Source organism: Crocuta crocuta, unplaced genomic scaffold, assembly GCF_008692635.1.
Source record: "Crocuta crocuta isolate KB4526 unplaced genomic scaffold, BGI_CrCroc_1.0 scaffold266, whole genome shotgun sequence".
NCBI lineage: Eukaryota > Metazoa > Chordata > Mammalia > Carnivora > Hyaenidae > Crocuta > Crocuta crocuta.
Window position 1 is genome coordinate 5,866,081 of NW_027531005.1, and position 15,489 is coordinate 5,881,569.

At 40.9% G+C, this 15,489-nt stretch overlaps 1 protein-coding gene across 1 annotated transcript in view; it reads right to left on the reverse strand.

The window, feature by feature from the left end:
* Positions 1-3,990: 3,990 nt before the first annotated feature.
* The window catches only part of KLHDC10 (kelch domain containing 10), a 55,285-nt gene continuing 43,786 nt past the window's right edge, over positions 3,991-15,489 (reverse strand). The window contains exons 4-11 of the mRNA XM_077770737.1: positions 14,556-14,777; positions 12,485-12,639; positions 11,184-11,332; positions 9,179-9,263; positions 7,755-7,821; positions 7,177-7,224; positions 4,949-5,088; positions 3,991-4,329 (exon numbers count right to left, since the gene is read on the reverse strand). Coding sequence (XP_077626863.1) covers positions 4,120-4,329; positions 4,949-5,088; positions 7,177-7,224; positions 7,755-7,821; positions 9,179-9,263; positions 11,184-11,332; positions 12,485-12,639; positions 14,556-14,777 — 1,076 coding nt within the window. The 3' untranslated portion in view covers positions 3,991-4,119. The remainder of the gene's footprint in view (positions 4,330-4,948; positions 5,089-7,176; positions 7,225-7,754; positions 7,822-9,178; positions 9,264-11,183; positions 11,333-12,484; positions 12,640-14,555; positions 14,778-15,489) is intronic.

The following is a 15,489-nucleotide window of genomic DNA, read 5'->3' on the forward strand; positions in this document are numbered from 1 at the left end:
GGGACCAAAGCACGTTAAGCTAACATTGACCAGTTTTTGGAGCTCATGATCACGGGGCCCTCATCCGTCCTGGAGCTCGACGCCAGAATGGTGAAGGAGGAGGAAAACGGCTTCTGGTGCTACATCAGAGCGCTGGGCAGGTCGCCACTTTATACAGACACGGCGCCACTTTCTAAACGTCCGTAAGACCACATACGAACAAACTGGTTTTTCAGAATGAAGACCAACACAGACTTACAGGGTAATTCAACCTTTCCTCCATGCCAAGCTATATGGCTGGAAAAGGTATTCCCAAAGGAAAAGATAAGGCTCCTGCAAGAACAGAGGAAAAGCAAGTGTTTGTCAAGAGCCAAAGAAATGTGTTCAAACGATGGGACTCCCTCTGCATCCCACACAGTAGCATCTTCTTCCTCTAGGTGCTAAGAGGTCTTTGGTGGTTATGGGAGAGGCAGCCTAGAACTCAGGGCAGAGGAGTGAAAAGTTAACATCTCAACTCAGGATTACCACCCGTGGGTCCTACTTCCAGCATTTAACAGCTGGCATCAGATTAACAATTACAGCTAACAGGGCTGCATATATGCTTGCTGGTTTCCAGCCCTCCGTGATTCTTCGTTTTCATTTCTAACTACGTATTAGCCCCACTTCACTGAAAAGGAGGTGCTTGTGGGAAAGAGGTAAGGAGGAGGAAGAATATAAATGAATCAACTGTTTGATAGAAAAGTTGAAACACTGATTATCTATGAATTTCAATGATCTGTGCTTTACTCTTGCTACTCTGGGTAACCAAAGGTCACTGTTAATAAACCTTTTGCTTAGAAATATTAATGTAATTTTATTATTATATGTTTAAATCTAGCTATGTAATGGACATGAATAATTTAGAGCAAATTTTTACACCATGTCACGAGGGCCCTGAAAAAAGATTCTGCCAGTGGAAAGGACTTCAGTTTGGCCCCTGAAGGACAGTTAAAATTTCATTCTATTCTATATTGGTTAATAGATTTTCCAGAATGTGGAAAATATTTTACTAAATGAAGAAAGCATTACTGTCTTCATTTAATAAAGTATCATATTCACAGATAAATTAGTATGTACATGGGAGAGCTGACAGTATTAAATATCAGGTTTTAATTCTCCATTTAGGAAATTCCTTGCAGGTAGACTTCCTTTTTCACGGGCAAAGAAATGTAGTAAGATATGCAAACATGAGATAGTACAAAGATGATTGAGGGAAACTCTCAACTCTAACAAAACCCAAGGAATAAAAAGTCTTTAAGAATTGGGGTAAGAAAACACGGACTTGAAAATCCAGATTGACCAAGAGCTGGCTCATGCTAGCTGGTCACATCTCAAATTCTTGGTATACGTTGACTCTAAAGGAATGAGCTGGCTTTCCCCCAGGGCAGATTAAAAAAAAAAAAAAAAGTAGTCTACCTGCTTTATAGTTACACCCTATATATAATCTGTATATATCCATATGTGTTTCTATATATTGCACTTAAATTTACGGGACTGCAGTAAGACGGCGGGGAGTGCCTCAAAGAGGCAGAGAAGCAGCAGGCATAAACTTTCCTAAACCAAGTAACAGTGTCAGGAATTCAGGGTGCTGGTTACAGGTACACTAAATGGCCGGGAACCCCCTATATAAAATCTAGTCATCTACATTTAAGTCATCATACACACAGTCTCATTTGGCATCCAGAACATGTGCATATGTGTGGTTCTATAGCACTCAGAGCTGGTCATACTACATCGTTTTCACTAGTGTTATATTAAAAGAAGACACTTAGACCAAGGATATGTACTTTTATAAAAATGTCACATACAAGGTCTTGGATGTCAGGTCTCCAAAGTCTACCTGAAAGAAGACTGCCCTCAGAAGGCTGAAATCCTTTTTGCTAGCAAGTGTGGACTGAACTAGACCCTCTTTCTAGCTCTCCAGTGTAGCAAAGCTACAGACCTGCTCACTTCCCAAGGAGCATGGAAGGGTAAGCACAGAGGCCGAGCATTGAGGCTTTGGTCCCTATGTAAATCCATGACAAATACCCTTTCACCACTCTAGACCGCGTAGCTTATTTCCCTGGATGTAGTCTACCAAATATCCAGAGGCCAGGCTGGAGTCACGCAGTAAAGTTTTGTTTTGAACTCATGGGGCTGTTCAACCTGACTTGCTCTGGAGAGAGCTCCTCACTGGAGTAAGCTTAGCAGTGAGTGGGAAGAGGTTAAATGTCAAACAGACTTGGTCATGGCGATGGGGGTGGGACCTCTAGAGGAGTTGCTTCTTGTTCTGCCTCTGTCCCATACCCCTCATTCCCCCAAAAGGACCCAAACGCACAGGGGAGTGGCATCATAAGACCTTGCAGAATATGGGCTCCATGAACTCAACCATCCATTAGAAATGGGATGTTCTAATAAGGCATGGAAGTTAGAGTCCAAGTCTAGAGACCGCAGGTTTCTCGTCCCCAGAACTCAACACTGGATGGGGACTTTTTAGCCATAACTCAAAGGTGATTTTCAGTCCACACATGAGCTAAAGAGATCCCTTCTGAGATGAAAGAAAAAAGAAGAGTAACTTTAAAAGCTAAGTGAAAAAGAGGCACTTAAAGGAAAAATGTGTCCCAAATCTCCCGTCTGAGTCTCCTGTTGTGAGGTGACCAACAGGATGATCAGCACTGTGCCTTCTTGTATGCCTTCAGCACCTTTCGTACACCTGAGGACTTCCAAATGTTCACGTCTCAGCGACTTGCTCAACTACTCTAGCAGCCTGATGGCAAAGAAGTGAAAACTCGGGTCACTCCTTTTTTTTTAGAGTTAAAACACAAAACAAAACAAATTGGAACTAAAATTTCACACCAAAAAACTAACGATCCTGTTGCATTCCTTCCTCATGCTAGTTTTTAAAATAATAGTTCTTCAGGAAGGATGACCTGTGGCTTTTCCCCTAAGACCTTTTATCCAATCACTAGACAATTACTCACAGCACCATGCACAGGAAAGCAGACAAAAAAAGAGGCAATAAGCTAAGGGAAAAAATCAAGGGCCAGGTGGCTTTCTAGAGATAAAACCCATTGCCTGAGAAAATGGCAGGTGCATGGCCCAGTGTTCAAGTTCTGAAAAGGAAACGGCCAATATGATGGTCAGAGCTCACAGCCTGGAGCTGAAGCCCTCCCCGCCTTGCTCTTTTCTGGCCTCTCACATGCTTACTTTTATGCCCCACGGCATATGTAGGGTCCTCAAGCTCTCCCCCACCCCACGAAGAAGTCAGAGCTACTTGAAACCAGTAATAATAAGCACAAGGGAATTTCAAAACTGCCCAGAACGAAGAACTCTGACCACCATAAATTTCCTTGATTTGAAACACTCTTGGTGCCATAATTTCTAAGAGCGACAATAAACAGCACAACTAAAACACACACACACACACACACACACACACACACACACACACACACACAGAAGCCATTTGACAGCCAAATCTAACCATTGCTGGCACCATAAGAACGAGGAAAGAAATCACAGATCAACAGTTGCTGAGCTGCTTGACTTTCCTCCAAAGTCGAGGATGGGTTTGGGTATCTGTGCAGCAAGATGTTGACTGGTGCTGCCATCAGATCCAGCCACTCAATTAGAGGCGTCTTGGAAAACATGAAGTCTGACATCTAGGCTGGCCTGGATCCTGTACGATTCTCAAGGTTAGCCTTCTGGTTCTTGTTCTTGTTGCTGGATTTACATTTAAAAAAAAAATTTTTTTTTTCAATGATGCTGCTTTAATTTACAGAGCACTGGCTGACATGGTCATAGTTTCAGAGAGCCTTTAAAAAATTCTCTATCTTATCTTGATTCGTAACATTGTTAAGGTACTTTCAGATTTTCCCTCAAGTCCATCCAGGAAGAGGGAGGGCGGGAGTATGTGTGTGTGTTGAGGCAGGAGGGAGAGAAGCAAAGAAAGAAGCACGAGGGAAAGGGAAAGTGCCAGAAACTTAAAACCAATTTACGGAAAGGCATCTGATGTATTTTCTGAATAAGGCCTTGATCAGGGTAACCAATTCTACACTGCCCATAAATAAAGGAGTCTCTTTAAATTAACATTTCCAGTATCAACGAACAGTCCAGAAATCCTCATTTCAAGCGCTCGATGAGTCCCTGTGTGAGTCCGAGGTGCAGCAGCTGTGTGCGGGAGAGGTTGGCCAGGTTGGGGAAGGCTGCGAGCAGCTTCTCCCACGCCAGTTCCAGCAGGCTCGGCACCACCAGCCAGATCTTAAACAGTGACCCAGTCCGTTTGTTTTCATGGATGTTCACCACTCCTCCGTGAATGTACATGCAACCAGCCTATCAACAGACGGCAGTCAAAAGAGAACAAATTCAAATGGAGAGAAGCAGATACTTATAGGCTGGAGAGTCAGCGAGAAACTGCACAGGGGGCCAGACAGAGATGGGGTGAAACGAAAAGAATTTCTCACTGATCCCAGCATAGTGCAGAGATCAAGAAGGGTTTAAATAATAAACGGGGAAAATTGTAGCTTTTTTCTTGTTTTCACTTCAAGGAACATTAAAGTAACATTGTATTAGGTATTCACTGTGCCGAATACTAGGAATACAAAGATGAAAATAAAGCTCTTTGCCTTTGAGAAACTAGTGGGATCTTTAAGAACGAGGCATCTTGGGGATAGAGCTATTCTGCCCTCCCAGAAAAACACCTTTTATATCACTGCCGGGGCCTAAATGCCACGCACAGCATTTCTTTAATATTTATGCTGCTCTTTTAAACTGTGTTTGATGGTTTTTCTCCCCTTTTCTCAGAGGAAGGGCTAGCTTCGTCTTGAAGAGAGTTTCAGAAACACATTCTTTATCCAAGGTTTGTAATATCATAATCTTTTTTTCCTTGCTAATATCACTAGAGACTTATCACCTGCAACTAGGTAAGGAAGACATGAACACAAAAACTTACCGGTGTAACAGCTGCACAGTGAAAATACACTGGCTCCGGCATGGTAGCTGGGAGCTTTACCCACTGAAAAGTCTGCAGATTCAACTTCCAGATATCTCCCAGGATCACTTCTCCGTTATAGCCCCCACAAATAAACACATCTATCAAGGAAAGAGAGACCCATAATCACACCAAAGGAAAGAGCCAGTGCCTCAGTGTGTTTCGTAGATCACCGGACAGGCTGACAGGACATGCTCAGTGGGTTCCCCCGTCCCACAGAGGGCTCGGGCTGAGGGGTCCTCTCCCGAGGTTGTCTTGTCCCTCACTGAAGTACGGATACTATGTTGCGATCTTTGCTAGGACTAAGGATGCAAGCCTCTAAGCAGGCCTCATGTCTGGGTCCTCAAATTCAAATACGTATAGGTTGCCAGGCACAGGAAGTGAATGAACAAGAAGGTCCAGCGCAAATAAACAGACAGGAGGTCCAGGGAAACAAACAAGAGTGCATACGCTCTGCTCCAGCTGACTGATACCATGTAGAGAGTAAGGGGAGCAACTGCCAGATCTTCTGTTTTTTTCAAGAGAAGATGGAAATCTAGATTTTTTTTTTAAGTCAAACACTTTGATTCTAAGTGTTATCCACTAATCCAAAAACTTTTCATACACATATGAGCCAGACAAAACGTAACTGCAGGCCACCAGTTTACAAATTCTTCTTCATCCTCTAGAAAGGATGGACACCTATCTGCCCATAGTGACAAGTGTCCTCCATGCAGACATTTAACCTGAGGAGAAACATTCACTGCAATGCTCAGTTTGAGGGCAGAAAAAGTGGTTCTTCCAAACGTTCTTTAGCCAAAAGAGGATAGTTTGAAGCCCCGTTTGATGTATACAGTTTTTTAAGTTCTTTAAGCCTCCAAAATCAAAGTTTTTTGTTTTTCATTGTGGTTACTTTGTTTTTGTAAAATTAGATAGTTATAACTGGACAACTTGTAACAAAGTCTATGTATTCACACTAAATGCCTCCAACTAAGGCTGAGCTCCACTGGTGTACTGCTGGGCCTCGACGAATCAAATGAATAGATGTCTTAATTCAGGTGTAGATCAAGTTTAAGCCAATACTTAATTAAACTATAAAATACACTGGGAACTTTTTTGGCTGAGATTCAAGAGAAGTTTGGCTCCAAAGCAAGGCACAGCTTTGCTTCCTACAGGGGCAAAGCTCAACAATGCCACTATCTCCAAATCTTACCAGAAAGCAGCAGCATAATAAAAGGTATGTCTGTACTAGAGATGGCAGCATAATCCTAGCCAAATCCAAGCAAAACTGCTGAAAGGATACAGGCTATCAAATTCATTTATACACACCTTCCTCCCAGGAAAAATGGAAGGGGGCATACCAAATGATAAAATAAGCTGTAAATTAAAAGGCAGGAGGGTTGTCCAAAGAGGAGTCATTTATCACACTCAGATGAAGTCACCTCAGCTGCCTTCTGAAGCCATACAATACCTCTGTTGTAATATAGCCAAAGAATGAGCTAAGAGTCCTGTTTGGCATCAGACAGAACACAGCATAAACTTGAGAAAATACCACTCTGACGGACTTATTGTAGTTTTAATACTTTTTCCACCGAGGTGTCCACTATATGTCAAGATTATCAGTGTTACCCACCACAGCCACAGACATCAGGTGGGGTGGGGTGCTGAAAGGTCAGGTGGCATAATATAAGCTTATTTATCACCGATTTTTGAGTTCTCTGGTAACTGAGGGCACCCAAACCCCCCAATAGTTTACTTGATGAAAACTGCTGAGGGAAGCATAATTTTATGGATCTCCCTTTAAGTTTAAACTATAAGAAATAGACTCTTCTCAAAGTGATGTCCTGTTTAAGGAGCTATTATTAAGAAAGACATTAAAGACATTCTCAGGGCACCTGGGTGGCTCAGTCAGTTGAGCGTCTTGATTTCAGCTGGGATCATGATTGCACAGTTCATGAGATTGAGCCCCACATCAGGCTCTGTGCTGACAGCATGGAGCTTGCTTGGGATACACTCTCTCTCTCTCTCTCTCTCTCTCTCTGTCTCTCTTTCTCTATCTCTCTCCCCCCATCTCTCTCTGCCTCTCCCCCGCTTACACATTCTCACTCACTCTCTCTCAAAATAAATAAACATAAAAAAAAAAAGAAATAAGACATTCTTGGCATATACATTTACAGAAATGAAACTAGAACGTTCTTCAGAATACTTACCATTTTTTATTTGAACGCAACTGTGACATCTTCGGGCTGCAGGAAAACCTGCCAAACACATGAACACAGAAATCCCATTATCCACAGAAAGACTAGAATGATGTTGATGTGCCACGGTGAAAGACATACTAGGAGTAACTCACTTAAAACAATCCCTTTGTTGCATTAAGCAAACATTGACTCGTCCTTCCAATCCTTCCTTACTTCACATTAAAATAAAGCCACCCGAGTCTCACCGTAAGTACAATGCTCAGGTGCCAGGGGAACAAAATGGGGGTTACTAATGGCTTTGCCAAGCCCTTAAGCCCACAAAAAAACCAGGTGGACCTTGATTCTCAATGCCTGCTTCCTAACCCATCCACATTTCCCTACTTCCACAGAACTCCACAATCCCCCTTCAAAGTCTCTGCATAATTGGGGAGGAAGAATAATTGGGCTAAGGAATAAAATAAGTTATAATACCGGTACAACAGATATTTTACTTGTCATATAACTCAATAAAAGTACTTCCTTTCCAAAGCAAGTAAAAATAGAACGTATATTTATTAAGGAAAAATGAATCCATAATTTAAATTTACCTATTTTTTCGTGGGGTTTTGTGGCAATCTCCTCCCATGCATTCGTTTCAAGGTTGTATGCATGGATCTTGGGGAGAAAAAAGAAGATACACACACATAAATAATTTTAGCTAGGCTGAAAACTGGAATTTTTATAATTTATTTTTTATTGTTTTAGAGAAGGAGCATGTGAGCAGGGGAGATGGGCAAAGGGACAGGGAGAGAGAGAATCTTAAGAAAGCTCTGCGCTAAGCACAGAACCTGATGCAGGGCTCGATCCCACAACCCTGGGATCATGACCTGAGCTGAAATCAAGAGTTGGACACTTAACTGACTGAACCACCCAGGCACCCCTGAAAATGGAATTTTTAGCAACAGCCGGTAAAACATGTATTCTTGGTTGAAAAGTCTTTGTTTCTTTTGCTCTTCTCTGATTTTCCTTAATTCTTTTTTTTTAATTTTTTTTAATGTTTTTTATTTATTTCTAGGAAAGAGAGAGACAGCGTGAGCAGGGGAGGGTCAGAGAGAGAGGGAGTCACAGACTCAGAAACAGGCTCCAGGCTCTGAGACGGCAGTCAGCACAGACCCCGACGCGGGGCTCGAACCCACGAACCGCGAGATCATGACCCAAGCGAAAGTCGGACGCTCAACCGACTAAGCCACCCAGGCGCCCCTGATTTTCCCTAATTCTAATATAAGGCAAAACAACATTAAATGAAGCAGTTGACAATTAAGCAGATAGAGGACTCCAAGTTTTTAAAATCACAAAAAAGTATAAAATTTGGAATTCTGCAACTGCCACTTTTTTTTTGCAATGAACGTGTATCTTTTTTTTTTTTATACCAGAAAAAAGTAACTGTTGAGAAGAAAATATGAGAGTGCAGTTTTGACAGAACTCAAAAAAGACCAATAAGGTTCCAAAGCAGACCAGGAGCTCCGTAGCCTAACCTAGATTTCCCCTGGGAGATGTGCATTTAGAAAAGCCACAGGGAGGGGTGAATAAAAACCCTCAGAGTACAGCTTTCTAAAGTGAGTGACGCAGAGCCCTAAATGCACTGTTCTTTTTGACGTCGCGCTGATGACGAGAGACATTCTGTGGGACGTTCTGAGCAACTGGCTCCAGTTCTCACCAGTTTCTCCATTTAAGCTACTATGTCCTCCTTTTAGTCTCTTTCCTCATCCAGCTGTACCTGGGTTAATTTCCATGTGTTTTTAGTGTGTGATCAATAGAGCCATCAACTGGAAAGCCTAACAGGGGCATAGGGTTTGGCCTTCTGTTATAAAGAGCAAGGAACACAAAACAGGTGTTAATGAGGAACCTGTCCAAAAATCCCAATACCCACAGTAACAGAATGTTGCTTGTATGAAACATGCCTCCTTTTCCTAACCTTCTCTCTCTCACTGTCCCTCATTATGATGATGATGAGGATGATTTTTAAATATACCTTGTTTAAGGAATAAGCTGTCCAGGAAGTACCACCTCCCAAGATGTAAATCCTCTGCCCATCATGTGCAATTTCATGTCTGTATCTGAAAATATACAATAAAATCCATCTATATTAAAGTGAAAAACGATCTACCTAAGATTCAGCTACAAGGCTTTTTTTTTAAATTTTTTTTTTTTTTTTATGTTTTATTTATTTCTGAGAGAGACAGACAGCGTGAGCAGGGGAGGGTCAGAGAGAGAGGGAGATGCAGAATCCGAAACAGGCTCCAGACTCTGAGCTAGCTGTCAGCACAGAGCCTGATGTGGGGCTCGAACCCACGAACTGTGAGATCATGACCTGAGCCGAAGTCGGACGCTTAACCGACTGAGCCACCCAGGTGCCCCAGCTACAAGGCTTTTTACTGGATAAGTATACATAGTAATAAATTATTAGAAATAACCGAGGTGGTCAACAACAGTGAACTGATTAAATAAATTACAGAATATACACAAAACAGATTAGTGTGCAACCAATAAGAAGGTAGGTGTAGAGTATGGTTAATATATTGGAAATTTCTTTTCATGTCATTAACTAAAAAAAAAAAATTCTCATGTAAGAGCAGATAGGCTATAATCTCATTAAAAATTTATAGTTACACAAATATGCACAGAAAATAACTACAAAGATACATCCAAAATGTGAACCCTGGTTATCTTCAGATTAAGCTTTTGTTTTTTATTTTCTTCATTTGGCTGATCTGTATTTTCCAGATTTTCTAAAAAGGATCTGTCTACATTTCATTAGAAACCCTAGACTCTGAGCTTTCATATGAAGATACTTATTTAATAGATACAAAGATATCGAAAAATTATGCTACATAGAACTGTGACTATAATGTGAAACAACACCTACCAGAACTTTTATCCAAGCAGTCTAGCTAGAAGCTGGAACAATTTACAATATGTCCATAAAATGATTCAAGAAGGCAACCATGTGAAAATGCTTTGAAAACTTAATCTATTTCCTCCTTTCCTTGAAGGCCCTGGTGCTAATAAAATAAGTTACATCAAAATTATTCCAGTAGCGGTCCACCTCCCAAGTCCTCACACGGTAGTTCCGCAATCAACAGCCCACTGACATACTGCAATCTTAGCACCTCTATTCCATTTTGTTGAAAGGAAACAAAGAGTTAAGTGCATTCATCTAAACAGAGTGCATACAAAAAATGTTTCCTGTCTTTGCGTAACTTTTTTAAGTTTATTCATTTAAGTAATCACTACACCACCATGGGGCTCATACTCACAGCCCTAAAATCAAGGCTTGCATGCTCTTCTGACTGAGCCAGCCACGTGCCCCTACTGTCTTTACTTTTAAACAGGAGGGGGAAAAATTAAGTTTTTCCACAGAGCTTACTTCTAAGAGACAACTCCTATCAGGAAAGAAAAGCACAAGGCCTATGCCTGCTCCTGGAAGGCAGCTAGGAGCACCATGTGATGCTTGTGTGCTTAGCAGGGCACTGAAAATGAATGGCCTCCCTCCCGCCTTTCCATCCATCCGTCCGATCAATATTCATTGAGTACTACGATGGGAACTCAATGTGGTGCAGGCCACAGGCACTGCGCCTTCTTCTGGGGTTACAGCTGCAAGCAAATGAACCGAAGAATCCCAATGTGCAAGTGAAGAAGGGAAATCAAAAAAGTAACTAGAAAGTAATTGTTTTGTCTGTAATATGATATTTAATTACAATTGCTACCATTGGTTTTTTTCTTCAATGTGTTGCTATCTTCTTAATGCTGAAAAACTTAGGTATAAAAGAAAGTAACATGAGAAAGAATCTACAGTTAATGGAGAAATATCACTCGTTAACCAGAAGACCTTTCTTTAATGCTCAACTGGGATCTACCAGCCAGTTAGCTCTTTTAACCAGGCCTTAAGAATTTTCTTCAAACCATATTACCAACATTCTGAAAAGAGTCAAATTTTAGCAAGGAAGAATAAACATGCTTTAATCTTAGAACCTCACCTCTCTTCTGGCAGATCACAGGATAGGTTGTTTGGTTTCAGTTGTGTCCACTCTCTGGTATTGAGATCTAATTTGTGCAGATCTGTGCTATAAATATAGCCAGTTGTCCCTCCAAAAACATAAAGGGAGCCATTGATGATCGCCATGGCCTGGAAAACAAGGAAATGTGAATACCACTGACTCAAGAACACTTGATTGAAGAATGTAAACTTATTAAATACCCCAAAATCAGACTTTATGCAATTCTTTTGTATTTTTTAACCTTCTAAAATATCAGAACTTTAAAGGATTAAAGATTTTAGAGAACCCAGAGATTACTTTTAGACAGGCAGAGCTTTCCTCAACCGGAAAGCAATCCTACCTAGACAGGCCAGGGTATCCCTTACGGGTCGTAGCCAACCCAAGAGTGTATGCATCGTGGCCATGAGCACTTCCATGCAAAGCTGCTTCTCTTTCTAAGGAATGTGAAGAAAATCACTCTCAGGAAGAAGAAGCAGATATGAAAATAAGCCACCAGACCTCCTTAAGTAAAATGCCTAGAGTCAGCAATCATAAAACTTCACGTTTTCTACCAGACTCTTCTTTAGCATAGGCTCAGCGTTTGTTATGATTGTGTATCAGAGTTGATATGCCTCCTGTGGTGGGACAGTTACCAAGTGTGTGCCTCTACACAAGGTATTTGCCAGCAGTACCAAAGCTGGCCAGCTTGAGCAAGAAGCCAACGCTTGCTTGTTTCAAGCTCAGCCCATTACTTTCAAAGGGTCTCTGATGCTGGTAGGTTGCTCCCGATCTTTTGGGATGTAACTTTCCAAACCTATGATTTGAAGCACTGGAATGTAATTAGAAACTCATCTGCACATAATCTGTGTTTTAGTTCAGATTAGTCTGTATAACAATCTCGTACCAAGTGCAGAGATCATCTCCTCTACTCCTTAGGTCAGAAAGCTCTCTACAGAATCAAATTGTTCTAGGGCTGATGGCGCCCAGACCATACACAGAGCCCGATCTCTCACCGGGGGGTGGGAGTAGGGATGCGGTGAGTCCAGACATTTAAAAATACTTCCGTATAGATCTAGATCCCGATCCCAAATTGGATTAGAAACAAAGAGGGGAAAAAAGGAAAGAAGAAGGCGAGCAACCAGATTTATAAATTACGTCATAATCAGAACTGAAAAATCATGTATTAACCCCAGTGAATTTTATTCTCTATTAAAAACATGGTAATAAATATTCTGACATTGTCCCCTAAACTAGAAAAATCTGCAGAAATACATCCACCGTGACTGGCTACAGACTGGTACCTGTCCATATATACGACTGGGTTTCTTCCCGCGACAGCTGAGCAAAGCCCATCTCTTATACTTCACGTTACACACATGGACGTCATTGCCATTGCTCTCGCCAAATGGGATGCCTGTACCTCCAAACACCAACAGGTTGTTTCCGTGCAGCACAACTAGGGAAGGAGAAGCACAAATTCCATTTACATACTGGCTAAACCCAGAATAACTGAGAAACTGAAAAAAGAAAATACCTGCTTTAATGGTCTCAGAAGGTAGTTCAAACCACTGACATCTAACCACTGCAAAGTACTGCAGAAAAAAGCTTAATCCACACCATCCAAACTGTGTCACGGAGCCAGCTCATTGTTAGGTGTGTGACACGTACTCAATACATATTTGTGGAGTTCATGAAATACTGTATATGACAATACTAAAAGACATGAGCTTGTGACAGCACAGCACAGCCATTCAAGACAGTTCAAGTGGCAGCAAAGCAGAGGAAAATGAAGTATTGTCTTTGCCGTAGCAAGGGCCCAGCAGGACTCCGGGTGAAGGGATAAAAGGATCGTTCTGGTTTTGCCAGGGGAATGAATGGTCTCTACACTTTAAATTATGGTTTCTGTCGCCTTAATCCTCCCAGATAAAAAGAAACACCAATATCCTGCTGGTAACTCTGGTGTCCTTCTGTCTCTTCTGTTCCTGCAACCACACACACGCATGCACACGCGCACACACATACACACTTTCTCTCTCTGATGACAAATGCTCCCAAAATAGTGCTACTGTATTATTTCAAGGGCATTTTTTTTTTAAATCAATTCTTCAGTTAATACAGTATAAGAATCAGCATGGGCTCTGGAGCCAGCTAGCGAGGTTTCAATTCTCATGTGACCTCAGGAAAGTTATTTAATCTCCAAGTTAATCTTCACAACAGCCCTATGAGGTGGGAACTAATCTTATCTTCTCCGTTTTTAACAGATGATGAAACAAAAGTGGAGAGTGGTTTAAACACTGGTTGAAGGTTTCCCAAAAAGAATGCTGCCAAGCTAGGATTCAATTCCAGGCAGTCTAACTCCAGAGCCTGCAGTCTTAGCCATTTCCTTAGGGCATCTCTACAGCCTCAGTTTCTCTTTTTTATTTTCTCCTTCCAAATTTTTATTTAAGTTCTAGTTAGTTAACATATAGTATAACACGGGTTTCAGGAATAGAATTTAGTGATTCATCACTTACATATAACACCCAGTGCTCATCCCAACAAATGCCCTCCTTAGTACCCATCACCCATCCATCCCACCCACCACTCACCTCCCTTCATCAACTCTCAGTTTGTTTTCTATCATTAAGAATCTCTTCTGGTTTGGTTCCCTCTTTTTCTCCCTTCCCATATGTTCATTTGTTTTGCTTCCTAAATTCCACATATGAGTGAAATCATATGGTATCTTTCTCTGACTTATTTCACTTAGTATAATACACTCTAGCTCCATCCATGTCATTGTAAATGGCAAGATTTCATTCTTTCTGATGGCTGAGTGATAGTCCATTGTGTGTGTGTGTGTGTGTGTGTGTATGTCAGTGGACACACTTGGGCTCTTTCCACTCAGTTTCTCATTTGTACAATGGCAATAATTCTAGTTTGTGCATTATAAAGATGTCGTGAGGTAAACAGATACTACGCGTGAAGTACTTTGTTCAGAAGCTATTATTGCCATTATAAGCTCCATTTGTTGATCTTCTACTATATTGTGCATTGTGTGTGTGTGTGTATATACATATATATACACACACATGAAACTTTATATTGAACCCTCTGAGATATTACTAATCTCATTGTACAGGTAAGGAACTTGAAGCTAAAAATCATCAAGCAAGTGAATGGTACACAGCTAGATTTAAACTCAGGACTATCTGACTCCCAAGTGATTCTGAATCATCATGCTATATTATTACATACTAAACAGCCTATCCATGAACAGGGTTTAATCATATTACAGTATTATTATGAATGATGAACAAAAAACATGCGACTCTGAACCTGTTCTCATAGACATTTCATAATTATAGTCCAAAGTTCAAAACTGCTTGCACTCACGTGACATGGATGCCAATTCCCGGGGCATGTAGCCATCTGTGCCCATCTGGTGCCACACTCCTGTAGCAAAGTGATACCTCCAAAGCTCCCTGAAGAGAGGGTAGTCTTCGTTATCTGGCCCTCCAGATTCATCGTAATCTGGGTTATAACCTCCAAACACATAGAGGTTGGTATTATCTGCCACACAACGATGTCCGCTTCGTGCTGGTGGAGGTCTGTGGCCTAGGAAAGAAGAGGACAGTTTTCCACAGATGGCCAAGCAGATTCAAAGCACAAACACAATTTGGTCACAATTATTTTAGTTTTAAAAGGGTATTGGGGAAGATTTATAACGTGGATTTACTTTTTATTTACTTAGGTTAGTTTATACATTCGCACACACTACTTAAGGTAATTTTAAGGAGCTAGTCTCCATTTCTATTTCATACAACTACTTATAGATTTTGGAAACTGTAAAAAACATATTTTTCCAAGGGAGGAAAAATAGCATTATAAACTCAAGAAAATGGCTGACAACTTGAAATTTGCAAGAAGAGAAGGAGGAGGGGTTTAATAATCCAAAAGCTAACGGGACAAATTTTCTTATTTCCTTAGGGGAGAACAAAAACACAGGCCAACTAAATTAAACTGAAAACATTAGAGAACTACATAAATATAATCACAAATGTGAATGAATCATGTATAAATAAAAATACACACACATAAAACCTATGATTTGTCCACAATATATAATTACACACTTAAAAAGAAAACTGGCTTTCAAAGAGTTATAGGAAAACTTAGAATTTAAATCCCTCTCCAGACATTATGGAAGTTAACAAAAAATATCCTTAGAGTTATCTCAAAGAGCATCTTTCATCCTATAAAGAGCTTTACTAAGGAAAGCTATTTCTACAATTTATATTTGAAAGCTTTCTGAAGCTTTCTATAATTT